Source organism: Lepidochelys kempii, chromosome 5 (genome assembly GCF_965140265.1).
Source record: "Lepidochelys kempii isolate rLepKem1 chromosome 5, rLepKem1.hap2, whole genome shotgun sequence".
Taxonomy (NCBI): Eukaryota; Metazoa; Chordata; order Testudines; family Cheloniidae; genus Lepidochelys; species Lepidochelys kempii.
This window is the reverse complement of record NC_133260.1, coordinates 45,517,696-45,536,930: the sequence shown is the minus strand read 5'-3', so window position 1 is coordinate 45,536,930 and position 19,235 is coordinate 45,517,696. Positions and strand designations below refer to the sequence as shown.

General features: G+C 42.0%; 1 protein-coding gene across 4 annotated transcripts in view; it reads right to left on the bottom strand.

Moving 5' to 3' along the window:
* Nucleotides 1-890: 890 nt before the first annotated feature.
* DMGDH (dimethylglycine dehydrogenase) overlaps nucleotides 891-19,235 on the bottom strand; it is a 75,587-nt gene continuing 57,242 nt past the window's right edge. For all 4 annotated transcript variants that reach the window (XM_073344137.1, XM_073344136.1, XM_073344138.1 and 1 more), the window contains 2 exons: nucleotides 3,565-3,699; nucleotides 891-2,869 (listed from right to left, as the gene is read on the bottom strand). In XM_073344137.1, coding sequence (XP_073200238.1) covers nucleotides 2,654-2,869; nucleotides 3,565-3,699 — 351 coding nt within the window. In that variant the 3' untranslated portion in view covers nucleotides 891-2,653. The remainder of the gene's footprint in view (nucleotides 2,870-3,564; nucleotides 3,700-19,235) is intronic.

Below are 19,235 nucleotides of genomic sequence, written 5' to 3'. Positions count from 1 at the left end.
CTTTCTGCAGTATTGGGCTAGTTCCCTCTTTAGAGTGTAAATCCTCACAGTCTTTAGAGCTTGCTGGATCTTTCTGTGCTCCAGGATCCTGAAGGGCAAATTTTGGGTCTTGACTCCCAATTCAGCAAAGCACTTAGTGTATATTTAAGTTCTTTGCTGAACAGGGATGGACTTAAGTACATGCTTAAACTTAAGCTCACATTTAAGTGTTTACCGAGTTGGGGCTTTTTAGCCATTTATCCAAGTACAGGATAGTGCAGATGTGTAGTTGAATACTCAGTGCAGAAGGCAGAACATGAATGTTGCATCATAGGATGGATCCCTGCAGTGCAGCTGGTCTACAGACCTGCCTCATCTCCTCACCCCAGTTGGAATACTATGCATCCCCAGACATGCATGCAGTGAACAGTCTCTGAACTCCTTTGAGCACATGGATTGCAATTGGTTAGCTCTTGCCCAGGCCTTACAAGGTAGTGAAAGAAGCTAGTGGCATTCTCCAGCTCCTGCATTCCAACTGGCTGGTCCACACATTGTTCAGAGCACCTTTTCCCAAGCCAGCCAGGAAACTGCAACCCTGCATCTAGCTTCAACATGTAAATGAGGAAGTCACTGCTGAAGCAGAGGTGACTTCCACAATTGTTTGATAAATGTTTCTGTGTACTGTAGCCTATAAGGAAGATAAAAGTGTAAGCCTCAAAGTAATTACTGGTTTCAGAGTAGCAGCTGTGTTAGTCTGTATCCGCAAAAAGAAAAGGAGGACTTATGGCACCTTAGAGACTAACAAATTTATTTGAGCATAAGCTTTCGTGAGCTACAGTTCACTTCATCCGACGCATTCAGTCTGTATTTTCCACTGAATGCATCCGATGAAGTGAGCTGTAGCTCACGAAAGCTTATGCTCAAATAAATTTGTTAGTCTCTAAGGTGCCACAAGTCCTCCTTTTCTTTTTAAAGTAATTACTGTACTCTACATTCCAGCATATCAGTGAATAGTGAATTTGGATGTTCTTGAGAAATACCCAGTGTTCCTAGGGGTTTTTCCCTTGCTCTAAATAAAATCACAGTGCTTTGTTTTGTATTCTAGTTTTCTTTAAAGACCAGAGGGGGGAAAAGTTGCAAAGTAACGTACACAAAGTGTTCAGTTACAAATAATGTCACCTTTAGGAAAAAAAAATCTCTGATTCGTTCAGCAAAATGACCCTAAATCACTTATGAATATATAACAGATAATAATTTCCAAATGGATTTTTCACTCAAGATAGCTCTATGTGCAAGCCTGTCAGCTCTTATACTTTAGTTTGACCTGCTTTGTAAAAGGATATTCTGAACTGCAAAATGTAATGTCAACTTGCATTAAATCTTTGACAAATGTAGGTGCTCATTATTCAAACAGTGTTTCCACTGGCATATTCTATTTATCCTCTGCTTCTTTGCTGAAGGTTTAGAATGTTCCAATTCCTTTGGAAGGCTATGCACTTTTGGGCCCTTTTTCTGTGTCAATGATCTTTGAAAAGGACTATCAACAGACTAATGTTGAGTGCTATCTGAACAAATATTCTAGCCTTTAAAAAGGTTTTTTAGGATGGCGTTATTATGGTCGTGTTGTGTCTCAGTAGATGCTGAATATTTTATGGAATTAACAAGTTTATTATAATAATTTAATACATTTCCAATGTTTATATTCTCCTACAGTATCCAAAATCTTGCTTATTGGGATGATCAAAAACAACACTGAATGAAATACTGCAGTTTAAATACATATGTTCACTTATTATTTGTATATGACAACACATTGTCACCATCGCTTATTTTTTAATCGAGAAAAGAAGAACTAAACAAAAAATGGTGCAAGAGTTTGTACGTTTTGATTGTGTCCAGAAATTGAGCAGTAATATTGTGTATGTTGAATAATGTTGAATATGGTCTACTAGCTGATCCATGGCAAAATACTCAATCAATAGGAAGAGTGTCCTTTCTAGAATTTCTTGATTAGGAAGGACTGTATTTCTATCTTCCATCAAAAGTTCTTCCAGAATAACACAGCTGGAGAAAAAATATTATCTACTCAGTTTGAATTTTAAAAAAATAATTTCTAAAGCCAATGTTCAAGAGCAACTTCAGTTTTGTTCAGAATGTGTCCATGTGGAACTAAGTAACTATTCCTTTGGGGACAAGGCTGTGACTTTGCCAAGACTACAGGGAAAGGGCAATGTGTAGCTGCACTGCCCCAGGAGCATACCAGGGAAAGAAAAGTGACCCTGAAAGAAGGGAAATAATTTGCTGTTGGCTCATACTAACAGCAGACTACTTCCCCCTTGCACCAGCTCAGTTCTGCTTGCGAGAGTGTGGAGAAGCTGAGTAATGACCGTTGATTCTTTACCCGCTTCCTGTCCACAAGCATTGGGAGGATGGGGGAGCATGTGTCCACAGGAGCCTGCTCTCCTCCCCCTGTGCTCAGAGCAGTGATGTGGGCAGTCCACTCAATGAATCAAGGGGCCATCTTAAATCCCCTTAATCCCCTGCATGGATGTATAGGGCAAATGAGAATCTCACCCTTAATGATTGGGAACCAGAGTAGTTTGACTCCTTTGTATTTCATGGTTGTAAGTCAAACCAATTGATATTGAGAATTTACTGTAACTGCCCTCTGGGTTTACATCTTGACACTCCCACCCTTTTTCTGAAGACGTGTTCTTGTTTGTTCGGTCAGAACCAGTGGTTCCTCTACAATAGTTGCTGAATAATTTTTTCCTAGCAGTTCAACTTCCAGCTTCTGTCCAACTTTGCTGAGTTCTGTGGGGACATATGCAAAAGCCAGACTCTGCTGGGTACTGTAGCTGTAATTTCCAGATGTGGTGTTGCCAACAACCTAGAAAAAAAATTATCCTTATTTCCAACACTCAGTGGGTTTTGTACCATACTAACTTCTACTTTTAAAAATACACCTTACACTATTTTGAATACTTTAAATATTTTTGTGTCCCTAACATCAACAGTCAAATATACACGGTCTCATTTGTGTCATACAGTTCATAGCATTCTCCATTTTTGGTTCTGTCAGGTAAGTTAGGAATTTCTTACTCCCAAAGAACCACTGGAAAAATTACCAGCAGGATGCTAAATTCCTATTATATTTGATTAAGATCTCACCTGAAACAAATGCTATTTACATTTTATATTCATGCTGAGTATTTTTATTAACTGTTAATGGCTGTTTCATCATCTACTCTGTACTTAGATGGCCTGGTGGCCTAAACTTTGGTTTGTGGTTTTGTTCTTTTCTTTTATGCAAATCATTTTGAAATATACTGTAAGTAGAATCCTGTACTTGCAAGAGGACAGAATAGGTGACCTAATACTGGAGGTTTTTCCATTTCTAATTTAGAGATTCTATATTTCAAAATCTTGTGTACAATTAGAACCTGCCATGGTACATGGAAATTCAAAAATTATATTATTGTACCAAACTGTCCTGTTCCAGTAAAAGTAACCTGAAACACAAAGTGGGATTCCAATCCTAGAGAATGAATTTTAGTTTCTTGTAAAGTGATGTATAGTACTTACTCTGCCATTATGCCACACACTTTCATTTCCCTCTGGATCAACGTCAGCTGTTTCCAAGGTGAGATACACCAGTCGCCGTTTAAGCCCCTTTTCTTTAATCTGCTTCAGTGCTTGCTTTCCTATGAAGTCTGCTGGCTGAAAAAGTGAAAGATAATGATGATGAATGATTATACAAGATCTGCGACAAGGTTATAGATGCAAGTATTTAAATGTGTCTTCACTTGTTTTCTTGTCAGTTAAACATTATATAAAAATACAGATTAAATCAAACCTTTTGGCAAATATTATTTCTTGTCCACAAACATGAAACAATCAGATATTTTTTCCTCTTTTTTTGTCTAGATCTGAGACCTATAAGACCCAGTATTCCAATGACAGGAGAATTACATGTGCAATAAAATCCAGTATACTGCAGAAGTGGCTGTTTAAACTGGCCCCATCAGTAGTCTGAGCCAGAATGCCATTATTTCTCTCAGGATGCAATGAAATAATCTAGACCATTGGCACATCATTATACAGACCTCTGTGGCCCTGCCTCTCACTGGGATCCTGTATCCTGCTTGGACACAAAAGCCATCTGCAAGAGTGACAGTAGTTCACCACATTCCTCTTTGGTCCCTCTGCTCCAAGATGTGGAGGTGGCATTTTCCTCCCTACCCACTAAGGTGTTCTGTGTCAGGGTGTGTTCTCCTCCCCACAGGATCTAATACTTCATGGGATACCATAGCACCTCCACTGCCACATCCTACCCAGTATCATCTGAAGCCCTCTTCCTCAGCCTTGCTAAAGCGGAACAGCAGCTCCCCTGATTCTCACAAGTAGATCAGGGAAAATATCCTGTGGGAATGGAGGAGCCCTTCTGGCAGCTTCCTGGAGGAGGCAGTCTTCTGCTTGAGTGACAGACCAGCAGTACCACTCTGGCAATATATGTGTGAATGAAGCTAGGAAGAGAATGGAAGGGTCAATGTGAGAAAGAGAAGGTGCAGGTAAGCTGGTGCACAGACACACAACTGAGCCTTGAATATGACTGGGGGGACTTTCCCATGTTACTGGGTAAATTGGAGCAGTTAGAGATGATAACAAAAGAGATTCAGATTGAATCCCAGTTTCGAAGACCTCTGTAGAGAGGAGAGTCCTGCCCAGGGAAATAAGGAAACAAGAGGACAAATCAGGGTAAATGACTGTTTCAGTAGTATTGCAATAATTTCTGCGTAACTCCTCAAACAAGTGCCTGTATATTCAACCTACCCCTCCTTTCCATTCAGACTGCAACATATTTCATTTACATGTTCACAATGTTTTTATAATGAAAGAGGTTGGATAATATGGTGGGGTTTGTGTTTTATATAAGTTATTGTAGATAAAAGATGTCATGCTATATGGAATCACAGTCCCAATTACATGGGACACAGTTATTAAAGAAAATGGCTACAGCTCCGTAGCTAACACAAACCAACTAGTTTCAGTGCCAACTTTGTCTCCCTTGTTACCTGGGGCCACACTCTGACCAAAATCCTATATACCACACAGAAATATGTAGTGGCTGAATAAATAAACATAACTTTACAGAATCAAGCCTTTCCTGCCCATGCTGATGTATTATTGGATGTTCAGACTGAAAACTGACAAAGAAAAGTTCCACCTGTTCTATTAAAATAGATCAAAAATTCATATCTTTAGATCTCCATGTTATAAAATAATGACACAAAGATGGGAATCTGCCAGCACTAAACTATGTGAACACCAAATCACCCCCACTGCGACCATCTTCTTTGCTGAATCACCTTTAAATTTCCCATGAGAGAACTGTGACCCACAGTTTGGGGGAATACAGTATCTTTGGCTATCCCTCAATGTGGGGATGATGTCTGTTAAGGGGGCTCATTGGTGGGTTTTTAAGTGGCTGAGGAGCCCAATTCGTGTCCTGCAGATTTTCCCACAGAAGTGACAGGTGTAATCTTGGAGGAGACATAGCTGTTGGCTGGACTGTTGTTCCCTTTCTTTCCTCCTTTGTCACTTCTGTCTCATGAGCACAACTGTTCTCCTCAAAGTGAGCTGTATGGTGTGGTCCCACTGTGTTCTGTTCTGTGCTGCGTCCTCCCAGTTTGTTGGGTTAATGCCTCCCTTTTTAACATGTACTTTCCGTACGTGTGTGAAGCTCTTCCACTGCCCTCCGAGAGCCCTTCTTCCCTGACTTAACAGAGAGACGAATACTTCTTCAGGAGGCAAGTATCAGGTATATGTACACAGTGGCCAGACCAGTGGAATTAGTGTTTCATGACTTGTGCTTCTATACTGCTGATGTTGGCTGCAGAGAGAAGGCTGATGTTAGTGCGTCAGTCTTCACAGATGATCCTGAGAATCCTCCTGAGGTAGCTTGTTGAAACCACTCCAGCTGCTTGAGATGTCATCTATAGGTTATCCAGGTCTCACACCCATATAGAAGGGTGGGGATGACAACTGCCTTGTAAACCAAGATCTTGGTGCCTGTTTGCAGGTCCCTATCATGGAAGACCTCTTTGAGTAGTCTTCCAAAGGATGCGCTGGCACAGTGGATTCTGTATTCAATTTCTGTGTCAATGCTGGGTGTTCGGTAGAGGTAGATGCTGAGGTATGGCAAATGGTCCACATTTTCCAGGGGTTCCCCGCTGATGGCGATTTGTGGAGTATGAAGAGTAATTTGTGCATGTGAGGGCTGATAGAGTACCTTGGTTTTCCCAATGTTGAGAGAGAGACCCAGGCTGTGATAGGCATCAGCAAAAAGATTTAGGGTACTTTCCAGGTTGGCATCTGTGTGTGCAAGAATGACACAGTCATCTTCATACTGAAGGATCAGTGATGCCAATTCTCATGATCTTAGATTTTGTTTGGAAACATCGGAGATTCAGGAGTTGACCATCCATATGATACTCAGTCCCAATTCCATCAGAAAGGTAGTCACAGATGAGAATCAGGATCAGGGCAAGGTAAATGTAGAAGAGTGTTGGAGCAATGAAACAGCCCTTCTTGACACCAGTGCGAATGATGAATGGTTTGGTCTCTGAGCCGGTGCACAGAATGGTGGCAGTCATCCCATCATGGAGTAGTCTGATGATGGAAATGAATTTCTGTGGACAGCCAAACCTACACAGCACCTTCCATAGGGCATCATGATTGATAGAGTCAAAGGCCTTGGTTAGATCAATGAATGCCATGAACAGTTCCTAGTGTTGCTCTCCTACTCCTGGGGGAATTCTGCGCATATACAGAATTTATGTCCCCCCGCAGATTTCTTTGCTTTCCTACAGAAAAATGACTTTCTGACAGGGAAGCAAAGGGAAGCCACAAGAGTGGTCATGCAACCTTCCCCAGCAGTATGTTTCGGGTGCCCAGGGCAGCTGGCAGAGAGGTAAATCACCGTGGGGAAGGGAGTGGGACTGGGGAAGACCTGAATGGTGGTTCCTACCCTGCGCTGGGCTCAGCTGCTAGTCCTGGTTGGGCTGGGGAGGACGGGGCTTCCTCTTCCTCTGCATGGCATGACCACTGAGTCCGTGTCCCGGAGCGGGGAGCTGGACAGTGATCTCCCACCTCTGCGCAGCCAGTGGCCTGTGCTCCCCAGTGCCATGCTGGAGCCTCCACATTTATTTGATAAAAAAATTTGCAGAATTTTAAAATGTGCACAGAATTTTTAATTTTTTGGTGCAGAATGCCCTCAGGAGTACTCTCTGCACTTCTGAATCTGTCATGCCACAAAGATCATGTCAGTTGTGTCTTGGGATGGCCTGAAGCCACACTGTGATTTGGGGAGGAGTTCCTCGGCAAGGGGCAGAAGGTGGTTTCCTCCAACGGAAAGAAGGGCAATGCCTTTGTAGTTCCCGCACAAAGATTTGTCCCCTTTCTTGAATATTGTAACAATGTGGGTGTTCTTAAAGTCAGGTGGAATTTCTTCGCAGGTTCAGATTTTGTCAAGGAGTTGGCAAAGTTTGTAGTGGATCATTGTTCCACCAGCTTTAAAACCCTCAGCTGGGATGCCGTCTGGGCCTGGAGCCTTGTGATTTTTTGTCTAGGTGATGGCATACCGGACTTCCTCAGAAGATGGGGGATCAGCAAAGCATTCCATCGCTGAGCGTTGTGAAATAGACTGAATGGTATCTTCAGAGGCTCTCAAAGTGCTCCTTCCAGTGTTGCTTAATGGCCTCGCTGTCTTTGAGGTGGGTGGAACCATCCTGGGAACATAAGAGGGTTGGACCTTTGGAGCTTCGCCCATATATAGCTTTTGTTGCTCGGAAGAAGCTTCTCATGTCATCCTGGTCTATGAAACCCTGGATCTCAGAGACCTTCTCTTGCCACCACTTATTTTTGATGTCACATAGCCTCCTTTGGACTTCAGCTTTGAGCAGATGATAAGCCTCATGTTTTCATTGGTTAAAGGAATCATTTTGCCAGTTACAGAATGTAGTTCTTTTCTGTTGAATTAATGCTAGGATTTCCTTGTTGTTTTCGTACGAGTCTTGGTGCTAATGAGTGGAATATCCTATAGTTTAAGCACATACACTGTGAATGGTATTTTTAAGTTGATCCCAGTGTTCTTGAATGTCAATGATGTTATCAGGCAAGTCAGAGAGTTTCTCTGATAGATGTTGCTGTAACATCTCGCAGCTGGCTTGGTCTTGAAGTGCTTTCATGTTGTATTGCTTTCGCTTAGTCTTTGGGTGTTTGTGGTGTGGTGGAGCAAGCTGCAGATACAAGAGTGACCTTATTAATTGATGGCCTGTCCAACAGTGATCTGTACCTCTCATGGCTTATGTTATACAGACATCAGCGTAATCTCAGGCACTGACTATAACATAGTCAAGAAGGTGCCAGTGTTTGGACTGAAGATGTTTCCAGGTGGTGTCAAATTTGTTACTCTGCCTAAAGATGGTATTTATGATGAGCAGATCATGCTCCACACATTTGCTGATGAGGAGAATGCCATTGGGGTTTACATTTCCCACCCCTTCTTTGCCTAATGTGCTGCTCCAAAGTTGGAAGTCCGGTCCGACTCTGGCATTGAAATCTCCCAGGAGGATGGGTTTGTCTGCGAGGATTGCATCAAGAGTGCTATAAAACTGCTCCTTGTCGTTGTCGTCTTCCTCATCATCAAGTGTTGGGTGTATGCACTGATGACTGTGGCAGATTGGTTGTTGCTGAGCTTGAGTCAAAGAGTCATGAGATACTCACTGATCACCATGGGAAGCTCCAAAATCTGACTGACAATCTTATTTTTTATGGCAAAGCCAATCCCGTGAATCTGCATGTCTCTTCAGGTGACTTTCCTTTCCAAAAGAAGGTGTAGCCACCTCCATCCTCTTTTAATTGGCCCAGAGGGTCTCAATAACAGCTGCAATGTCAATGTTGAGTCTTGCCAGTTCTCTGGCAATTATGGCAGTTCTTCTTTCTGGGCATTCACTGTGCTGAGAGTCCATAAGGGTGTGGATATTCCAGGTGGCGAAATTCATTGCCTTATATCTCTTGTTTTGGCCACGGAATTGAGTGATCCCACTGGATGCGGCCATCCAGTCAGAAGAGTGTGGACAGCCTGTGTCAGGCACCTTTTCTAGCCCCCTCCCCATTAGGGGTGAGCAGAGGGGATCCTAAAAAGGCCTGCTCAGTCACAGACTAAAGATTCCCAGAAATCACTGCTCCTGTCTTCACTGCACTCATCCGTCGCCATAGGACTTTGTGTGGGCAGGTGCAAGCCCTTTGGCAGAGACCTGCGCGTGAAATCTTTTAACGTAGGGAAACTGGTGTGCAGGCAGTTGACAGGAGGAAAACCCTGACCCAGTAGTAAGGAGATCCAAGACAACCAGGGGCCTGCCTCCTGCTGAAGCCCTCATCCGCCTTCACAGCCACAGAGTACTAAAAGGTCCTCTGTATGCGCCTCATCCACTGTTCGGGTCTTGTGAAGTTTGGACTGCGGTTAGTCAGGAGCCCCGCCACAGATCTGCTTGCCAAGGGGGACCCTACCAGGAGTATGAAAGCTCCAGATGATGTAGCTCTGAGGGTCTTTAGCCCACGCAAGCCTCTCCACCATGACAAGGTTGCGGTCCATCAGAGAGGAATACAGTATCACATAGCACTGAAATGGTACCTATTGTGATGAACTCAACTCACATCATTTCACTCTTCTCTTTTCTGGAGTATTTATCATGGTGCTCCTATTACTCCCCTTCAGTTACTTGTAGGTAGAATAGGGATGAAGAAAGAAGAAACCCACTCATTTAAATATTTCTCATTTCCACAGTGCTTTCTACTCAAAATTACAGAGGAATCTACACTCCCAAAAATTAATCATTTATAAATGGAAAAACAGTTTGCATGAAGGTTAATGCAGTAAGCATAATCAGAGCCTTGAGTATGACCTGATAACAGATGTGCATTGTTTTAACGGGTCACTTCCAGATTAACTGTATAGATGACAGTTAACTCTACTGAGTATACAAATCACTGGCACACTAAGGATGACTGCTAAATTTTTTTGACTTCCACCTTTTAATTAATCAGTTTGAGAAATGTACGAAAACAATTAGAGCAGGCAGTTTGCAAGATATAAATTCTAGATGTTTCTAGCACATTCACTGTTATTTTCATTACACATATAAGGCTAAATCCTTCTCCCATTAATTTTAATGAGGTCAAGCTTAGACCTGCTTAAAAAAGGTACACTTCCAATTCTAAGTACCAAGGAGGACCTGGTTTTGGCATTTTCATATAATAGCGACATTCTGCACTGACATATCCTATGCAACTCCTCTGGAAATAACAGTCTGATGATCCCTGCTTCTTGCTATACTGTATGTTCTTGACTGGAAGAGTGGACAAGGAATGATCCACTCTAGGATTCCTGTACTCTGCTGAAAGAATACACTGTGATGCTTTTTAAAAACAAACAAACAACAAACTATATCTTAAGAAATTCTCACCAAAATGAATCCAGACTTGTGATTTCTAAAATAATTGGGTATGCAAATCACTTGTATCAGGGGTGGGCAAACTTTTTGGCTTGAGGGCCACACCTGGGTATAGAAATTGTATGGCGGGCCACAAATGCTTACGAAATTGGGGTTGGGGTATGAACACTGGCAGGGGGTGTGGGCTCGGGGATGGGGCCAGAAATGAGGAGTTCAGGATGTGGGTGTTCCAGGCTGGGGCGGGGTGGGGTGAAGGCTCCGGGGTGGGGCTGGGGATGAGGGGTTTGGGGTGTAGGAGGGGGCTCTGGGCTGGGACCAAGGGGTTCAGAGGGTGGGAGGGGGATCAGGGCTGGGGCAGGGGGTTGGGGCATGGGGGACTGGCTCAGGGGTGCAGGCTCTGGGCGGCGCTTACTTCAAGTGGCTCCTGGAAGCAGCAGCATGTTCCCCCGCTCCAGCTCCTACCCGGAGGTTCAGCTAGGCGGCTCTGCTGCGCTGACCCTGCAGCTCCCATTGGCCAATGGGAACTGCAGGGCTGGATTAAAATGGCCCCTGATATGTATGGTAAAAAACTTCCAGCATTTATGCACCTTTGGTTTGGTTTTAGATTTTGTCCACTAAAATAAAATTAAGATTTAGGAAACTGATTCAGTCTAACCATGTCTGGCTATACTTGGTAACTGCTTCCTATTCTTATTAGGAAAATTAGTCAGTATATTGCAACTATTCCATTTAGTTTGTCACTCTAAATGTATAATGTAACATAAAATTCCACTTAAAAGGTACATTATAACTCAATATAAGTGAATAAGAACAAAAACAGGAAAAATGGAATAAAGTTGAATTATATGTGGGGGAATGGTGATAAACAATTCTAAGGTCATGGTAAATTTAAACCTGGTTCTATCTTTTCTCAGTTTTAAAAGAATATTCACTCTAAGCTTTTCAGGTAATTGGCGTTGGAATTGGAAAAGATTATTTTCTAGGGAGCTTAATTATTTAGCCAGCATGAAGGTTTTAGCTGTGCAGAGTAAAGTGTGACCTGGTAAGCTTAGCTGAGGACACAGGAGCTGTTTAGCTCCGATGCTTATTCCCTCTGTGACCTTGAGCAAATACGTAACCTCTCTTTCTCAATGTCTCCATTAGTAAGATGGGATAATGACAGTCTGTACCTATAATCACAGGAGTATTGTAGTTTGGTTAGATCTAAAGTAGAAGATATGCTGCCCCAGCAGGAGCTTCCATAGACATTGCATGTGAGGTAGGCATAATGCTAACCAAACATCCTGACTTTAAGCTAACGACCAATCTAAAATCCTTTTAAAGAGCAAGATAAGCACAGTATTCACCTCATATTTATCGACTTATCCACTGACTTGACTATGGGTGCATCTTCATTAAAAGGTGTGCTCTTACCTAGTGTTAGCTAATACATGGCAACTAACACAAGGCAAAATCCTAGTGAAGACAAGGCAGTTGGAGTTTTCACATGTTCACAGGAAGGAACTTAGAGTTTAGACTGACCTGCTAACACAGATTGAAACTACAAACTGCCTTGTCTTCATAGGATTTTACCTTGTGTTAGTACCACATGTTAGATGACACAAGGTAAGAACACATCTTTTTTCCTAGTGAAGACAAGCCCTAAGAGTCAGGTGAGATTAATTCATTAAGTCATTTTAAACACAATAAAGATTATTGCAAATGTTGGTGAAAAAAGGCAGTAAAACTGCACCAAGGAATATCCTTAGTAGCATAGGCTTCTCTAATAGGCTCAGAGCCAGCTCTGTGCCATCCTTCTAGGAGCCTCCTCTGCAAAGGCAAGCCATTTACCTGCTCTTTGCCTCAGTTTCCTAAACTGTAAAATAGGAACATAAAGCTTCTGAGGAGAAATGTGGCTAAATTAACTTAAGTTTGTAAAGCATATTGGCCATGTCTGCACTGGGCAAAGCATCATGTCAGAAAGCTTGTTAAATAGCAACTTTTAAATAAGACAATATTAAACACATGTACACAAAGAGTCATACTTAATTATGTGTTAGCAGGTTGTAATTAACCCTAGATTACCCCTGAGGGTTAACCACAACCAGCTAACACATTGTTCAGTACAACTGTCCTTATCACACTAGGGGTAAATTTAACTTAAAACAACCAAGTTGTGATTTTGACGAATAGAAAAACCCCAGGGTTAAACATAATAGCTATCTTGTTAAACATGACTGTCCTTATTAACAATAAGGGCAAAATCATGATTAACACCATACTAGTTAAAACGTCTTAACAGGTTTTTCAATATGGTGCTTTTTTCTAGTATAGACAAGGTATAGAACCTTTAGGGATGGAAAGCAGTACATATAGTGTAAGCACAAAGTTTATTATTATTATTAATTTTTATTATCATCATTATCTATTAATACAAACTGCTGCTGCTGTTTTTTCAGGTTTTAGAATACTTGGGTGAGCAATTTGAAGAAACCAAAGGATTTGCATGAGATATCACCATTCTAAGTAATGTGTCCAAATGTTCTGCCAACTGAGCTACTATTCAATGAGCTTAAGATTCTAAGAGAGTTTATAATGGGCTGAATTTTTTAGTAACTGAAAGATGCACAAACTTTTTTTTTAATCATTCTTCTATGTAATTACTATGAATATTCATGGACCATTGTCATGGTATAGCATGGACGGGTGCCTTGCAGAGTCTAATTCACAGTGTATCTGCCAAGAATATGTTTGGTTTTTGTGGACAGTGCCATTTGTTTCTTACACTTTCTTTGGGCAGTTCCTAATCCCAACCTTTTCTAAGTATGCTTTCTTCTTTAAAGGAAGGAAAAAGGGAACAAATCATAAACTGAACTTTTCAAAGTTCGTATGTCTTCTTACAGTTCTGTAGTAAGAAGAAGAATCAGTAACTTAGTCTAATGAGAAAGTTTGGACTTCTAAAAACCAAAAATGGTATACCTCATTCAGCAAAGATAAATAGTTGGTAGCAGAAATATGCAAATACCTTTTAATAATGAAATGCTGTAATTGATTTGGTAGACTACTTAGGAATTTGGCACAAGGCCAAATTTTGTATACATAGCTGCCCAACTGAGCAAGGCAGCACCAACATCTGCTGCAATCTGCTATAACCATTGCATTACAGCACACTGGAGACAGAGTCCATGCAATATTTTGACATTAATTATTCTTAGTTGGATACTCTTGAATAATTTCAGGGCTACCCTCCAAATTATATCCCTCTTGCCAACAGGATGACTGAAGATCATATCTCCCTCTAGGCAGAATATTTGACAGATTTCCTTTCCTGCACCAAACTGAAGTTATAGTTACACTGGATAAGACAGTTATCTAAAGAGGACACAGTCAAGGCCAGTCAGTGTAAAACAAGACCTACTTAGCTGTGATTTGGACAGACTGCCCTGCTCCTTTGTTCTGCCTGCCAACTCCACTCCTAGGAACAAGCAGTCAGACTAACGATATGCATATGATAAAAACTGTCGTGACCAGTTACCCCACTGAAGCTCAGAATGCCCAGCCAAATGGGTAGTTTTAGTTCAGCCTAATGTGAATGTGACTCATGCATAAATTCTAGGCAGACAATAGTGTTTTGGAGTTATCCTGGGTTTTCTCAGGTGATTTGCAAGCAGTCTGTATCTAGAGACAAATTTTCTGCCACCACAACTCAATTGCCTTTAATAGTTACATCAATGGAGAATTTGGCCCCTAGATTTTAAGCTGGCCTGAAGCACGGGTGAATTATGGGAAAAGACCCAGTGGGCAAATAAATGGTAGGGGTGCCAATGGTAGTGCCAACTTTGGGAGCAGGGTGCGAAGGGGTGTAAGACCCAGAGGTTAATTTGAATACCAACAAAACAAAAAGGGACACCCCCACCAATTCAGAATCACTCTCACAGTCCTCTGACCCAAGACTCAATCTCTTCCCAACACCCTCGGCTTTCTTCCCCGCCCAATCTCACTCACCTGCACACCACACAACTACATCAGCTCTTCTCTAGTGCTGCCTCATGCCCTCCCTCCAGATTTTCATTCTATCGCTCTTGCTAGGAGAGAGGTGTCACAAGGAATCTGTCCACCCTACTCTAGGTCGGGGGCAGGTAGGGTGAGCACTGCCATCTTCCTTCTGAAGGGGCCAGCAAGGTGAAGAAGGGGAAAAGGAGCTACTGGAACTGCTCAGGGGGCCTGGGGACCTGATTAGTAAATGCCAACGATGCCACCCTTTAGGTCTGCCCCCTGTGTTGACATTGGTGGTAGGAAGGTGGACATTAATCATTTGCTATTGTTAAGCAAACACCTCCTCTACTATGAGGTCATGTTTCGTCTCACTAAACTAAGTCATCTAAGTACTAAAAAATGTAAACAAAGGGCCACAGCTACTTTTGCAGACAGGTTGTTCTGCAGCTTCTTCTCACCCCACCCTGACCCCATGTCTGTGAAACTGTTGAGCCTTTCCCAGTAAAAAAGGCTCTCTCAATGTGTCTTTGGTTCAAGGAGCAGCATGCTGTGAAGCTACTGCTCAACCCTGTTCCCTCTAAGCTGTGCGTGTGTGCGCGCGCACACAGATCTTAAACCCTGCACACACGGCGAAACACCGCGTGCACTCCGACTTCGGCAGCAGCTTTCTTTCTTTTTTTGCTTCAGCAGCGGCACAGAAGACTTTTTTTGAGCACACGGCCTGTTAAAAATTAGAGGGAACATTGCTGCTCAACCACTCTATGGGCTTGACTCTTCACTGCTGTAGCGCTTGTGTAGCCACTTATACCTGTCAAAAGTAAATGCAGAGTGAGTGTAAAATATACCACATCAGAACAGGAGAATTTTACACCCACTTTGCACAGCTGTAAATGACTACATATGATGTAAGGCACTAGAGAATCAGATCCTATGTTTGTTTTCTTTCCTGCCACATTTCATTACCTTCGGCACCTTGCAATGAGTAGTGTGTGTAGCCTTCTACGCTACGAAATTAGGTTGATTTTATAGAAGTCGATTTTTAGAAACTGATTTTATACAGTCGATTCTGTACGTCCACACTAAGCGCATTAAGTCGGCAGACTGCATCCTCACCACCGTGGCTAGCATCGACTTACAAAGTGGTGCACTGTGGGTAGCTATCCCACAGTTCCCACTGCCCACTGGAATTCTGGGTTAAGCTCCCAATGCCTGATGGGGCAAAAACATTGTCGCGGGTGGTTTTGGGTACATGTCATCAGGCAACGGCAGACAATCGTTTTGTGCCTTTTTTCCTGGGTTACCCATGCAAACGCCATACCACGGCAAGCATGGAGGCCGCTCAGCTCACCATCACTGTACGTCTCCTGGATGCTGCTGGCAGACGTGGTAATGCATTGCTACACATCAGCAGCTCCTTGCCTTTGCAGCAGATGGTGCAGTAGGACTCCCTCCATTGCTTGCTCTCCCACACCCTTGCTCAGTTGCTCATTTTCACCGGGCTGGGGCCAAGGGATTCAGAGTGCAGGAGGGGGTGCAGGCTCTGAGAGGGAGTTTAGGTGCAGAAGGAGGCTCAGGAATGGGGCAGGGGTTTGGGATGCGGGAGGGGGTTCAGGGTGTGGGCTCCGGGAAGGAATTTGGGTGCAGGAGGGGGCTCCGGCTGGGGGCTCGGACTAGAACTAGAGTCAAGAATGTGAAATCCTTATGTTTAGATTGGAAAATATTTGCAACCAATTGGATATAGCAGTTGTCTATGCAATAAATACATATCCTTGGCTTTCTCATCTAAAGAGTATCCAGGGTTACAAGAAATACAATATTTTTAACAATAGTGTGTTAGGGCGGGCCTTCATGGCTCTCTGCTTTCAAGCCACACTGTCAGCCTATCTGGATGGGAGTTATGCTGGCACAGACAGCAAATTGTTTTTGTCCATACTGGTCTGGCCAGGTTGAATTATTTACTTTCTTGCAGCTTAAATTGTTACCTGAGAAACAAATGGTTAACCCCATTCTTGGCTCAAATGCCTGTTATTGCATGGGATCGACAACTAGAATACTTACTATGTAATGAAAAAGTTTAATTAATACGGTGGTTGCCCTATTTGCCTGGTCAGCTGCAAAACCAAGAAAAAAGTATGTGAAAGAAAGGCTCTTTGTGACGTACATGAAATAATGTATTTCTAACCTTTATTATTTTATTTTTGCATATTGTTTTTATGGGGAGTGATTTTAAAAGTTTACTTGAACTTAGGAGAAGGGTTGATTTTGTGTTTTTAGTTTTTGTATTTTAAACATGCATGTTTTACTGTAACGTGTTAATTTTTAAATATGTATTTATTTTTGTACACTATGGCCTAAGGCTAAGATGCTATATTAATAAACAATAATATTTATTCATAAATAATACTATGTCTGTGTTTATGTTCAGGGAACATATACATTCTTTGTAAATAAACAGGATTGCATCAAAGAAATACCTAACACCTTCATCAATTTCTCCTACTAACAGAAATAACCTGCAACACTTCAAATATTGGCTAACACGGGTCAAAAAGGTTGACAGTAGAAGCACAAAGTGTCTCATTATCTAGAATTATCTTCCCACAAACTAAACTACCCAGTTATCTGATGAAGTGAGCTGTAGCTCACGAAAGCTTATGCTCAAATAAATTGGTTAGTCTCTAAGGTGCCACAAGTACTCCTTTTCTTTTTACCCAGTTATTGCAACTGGTGTCCAGATGATGGCACTGTTGTGTGTAGCTTAAAAGAAAAACTGAAAATTCAGTTCTGTAAGTAATTTTGTATCGTTGTATTCTTTTGACTAGTGGCAATATTGCATTCATCTTGCCATTGGGAAACATGGAAAATCTTTCTGAAGAAAGTTCATTTCTGAAAGCTATTTGAAGTAATGTGGAAGTTTTTCACTATAATTTGAGGCTGGTTGAGTGTTCCTAATGGTAAAAATGACCTGTGATTTTGCTTAGTGTTTCACAGATATAGTATCATTTTAATCTTTGAGTGTTTAACTGAAAACACTTTGCAAAGCTTCTCAATAATTATCCCATTAGAAAGACGTCTCTGTGATTTATATACAGGGGAAGAAGCAGCAGCCAGAGAAAGTTTCCCTTTCAAAATGATCTTTCCCCCGATTCTAAAAGTCCAATAACTTCCCAGCCAGGGAATGAATTTTTCATTCTTCTATTTTTTTTGTACACCGCATTTTTGCTAATTACAACACACTATGTACTTTGCTCTTTGCCCTTGAGACCTTTTGTGGGGCCTCATCCCTTTTAGAAATTTTACCAATAAGCACTGGTCCTCCTGCCACCTCCTCCCAATGTATCTTCTCTTAATCATGGCAAATGTAATGTCCATAAATGCTCAAAAATGGTTACTGAATATCGGCTCATTACAACCATAAATTATCGTTGAGAATGTTGTATTATTTTGTCATAATCAACCATTTTATATGAATGAGTGCTTTACAGTCCTGTATAATGCCTTCACATTTATAATATACAAGTACAATATTCAACAGGAATATAGAAATTTTATGTCTCTGCATACATAAGGCCCAATGTATTCTGTGATTCTAAGTCCTGAAATTTGCCTTGGAATTCCCCCCTTGCCAAAGAATTATGCTTCACAATCTTAGCTTTTGTTTAAAAAAAATGTTTCTAGCCCTTACTGTTCCAAAGATAACCATGAAAATGTGAACCAAGTATAAACTGAAGTAGTGGTGTCTTCCTGGGCCTACAGACTGCCTTAAACAATACCTTTGAGAGATGGTAGTTGCCCAATTCATGGGAATGGGTTGTTAATTCTAAAATCTAAAGATGACAATACAAATAACAACATTGTTAACTATTTCACAACAGATCAGTTTAGGAGAAACACCCAGCTAATGTGCTTACTGTAAAATCTCAAAAAATCCAGTGGTCCTCACCCAGCTGCCAAAACCTCCAGCTTCCTTCTCTTCTTCAACGCTTAGCCAGACAGTTGGCCGTAGTGATCATTCGCCATTTGGTCTGTTCCTGCACAACCGCAAAGGTTTGATGGCCTGAGAGTCCAACATCGGAACAGACTTGATGAACCCACATAATAGGGGGTCTGCCTCTGGACGGCCTCCATCCTTCGGTTGGTGGAATTTTATCCTGGATGTTACAAGCCACCTGGAGAATGACGCTCGGTGGAACGTCTTGTGGCATCCTTGTGACATGTCTGAAAAGCGTAAGGCGCTGCCTGTGGACAATAGATCCAGTAGCCTGTAGACCCGAGCGACCATAAACATCTGCATTACAGATTAAGTCATTCCACTTTATGCCCAGTATACGACGTTGACCTTTTGTGCGGAAAGCCTCCAGCTTTGTCCAGTCTCGCAGTGTAGTGTCCATGTTTTGCAGCCGTACAACAGTATGGGAAGGATACAGCTTGAATAAATCCTGAACTTGGTTGTCATACTAAGATGATGTTGATTCCATATCCCTTGTAAACGGCCCATGGCAGATGCTGCAGTGCCAATCTGATGGAGAACCTCCGTGTGAGAATTGGAGGAGCTCGTCAGTATAGAACCTAGATAGCAAAAGCTGGAAACTGATTCAACAGTTTCGCTGTTCAAAGAGATTGGAGTCGCAGGTGGACGTGGTCCTAGATTTTGCAGTTTCATCTTTGACCATGAAATGTGGAGACCAATCTTAGCTGACTCCTCTTCCATATGCTGGAGTGCCTCATGAAACTTGTCAGGGCTCTGTACTAAAAGAACAGCGT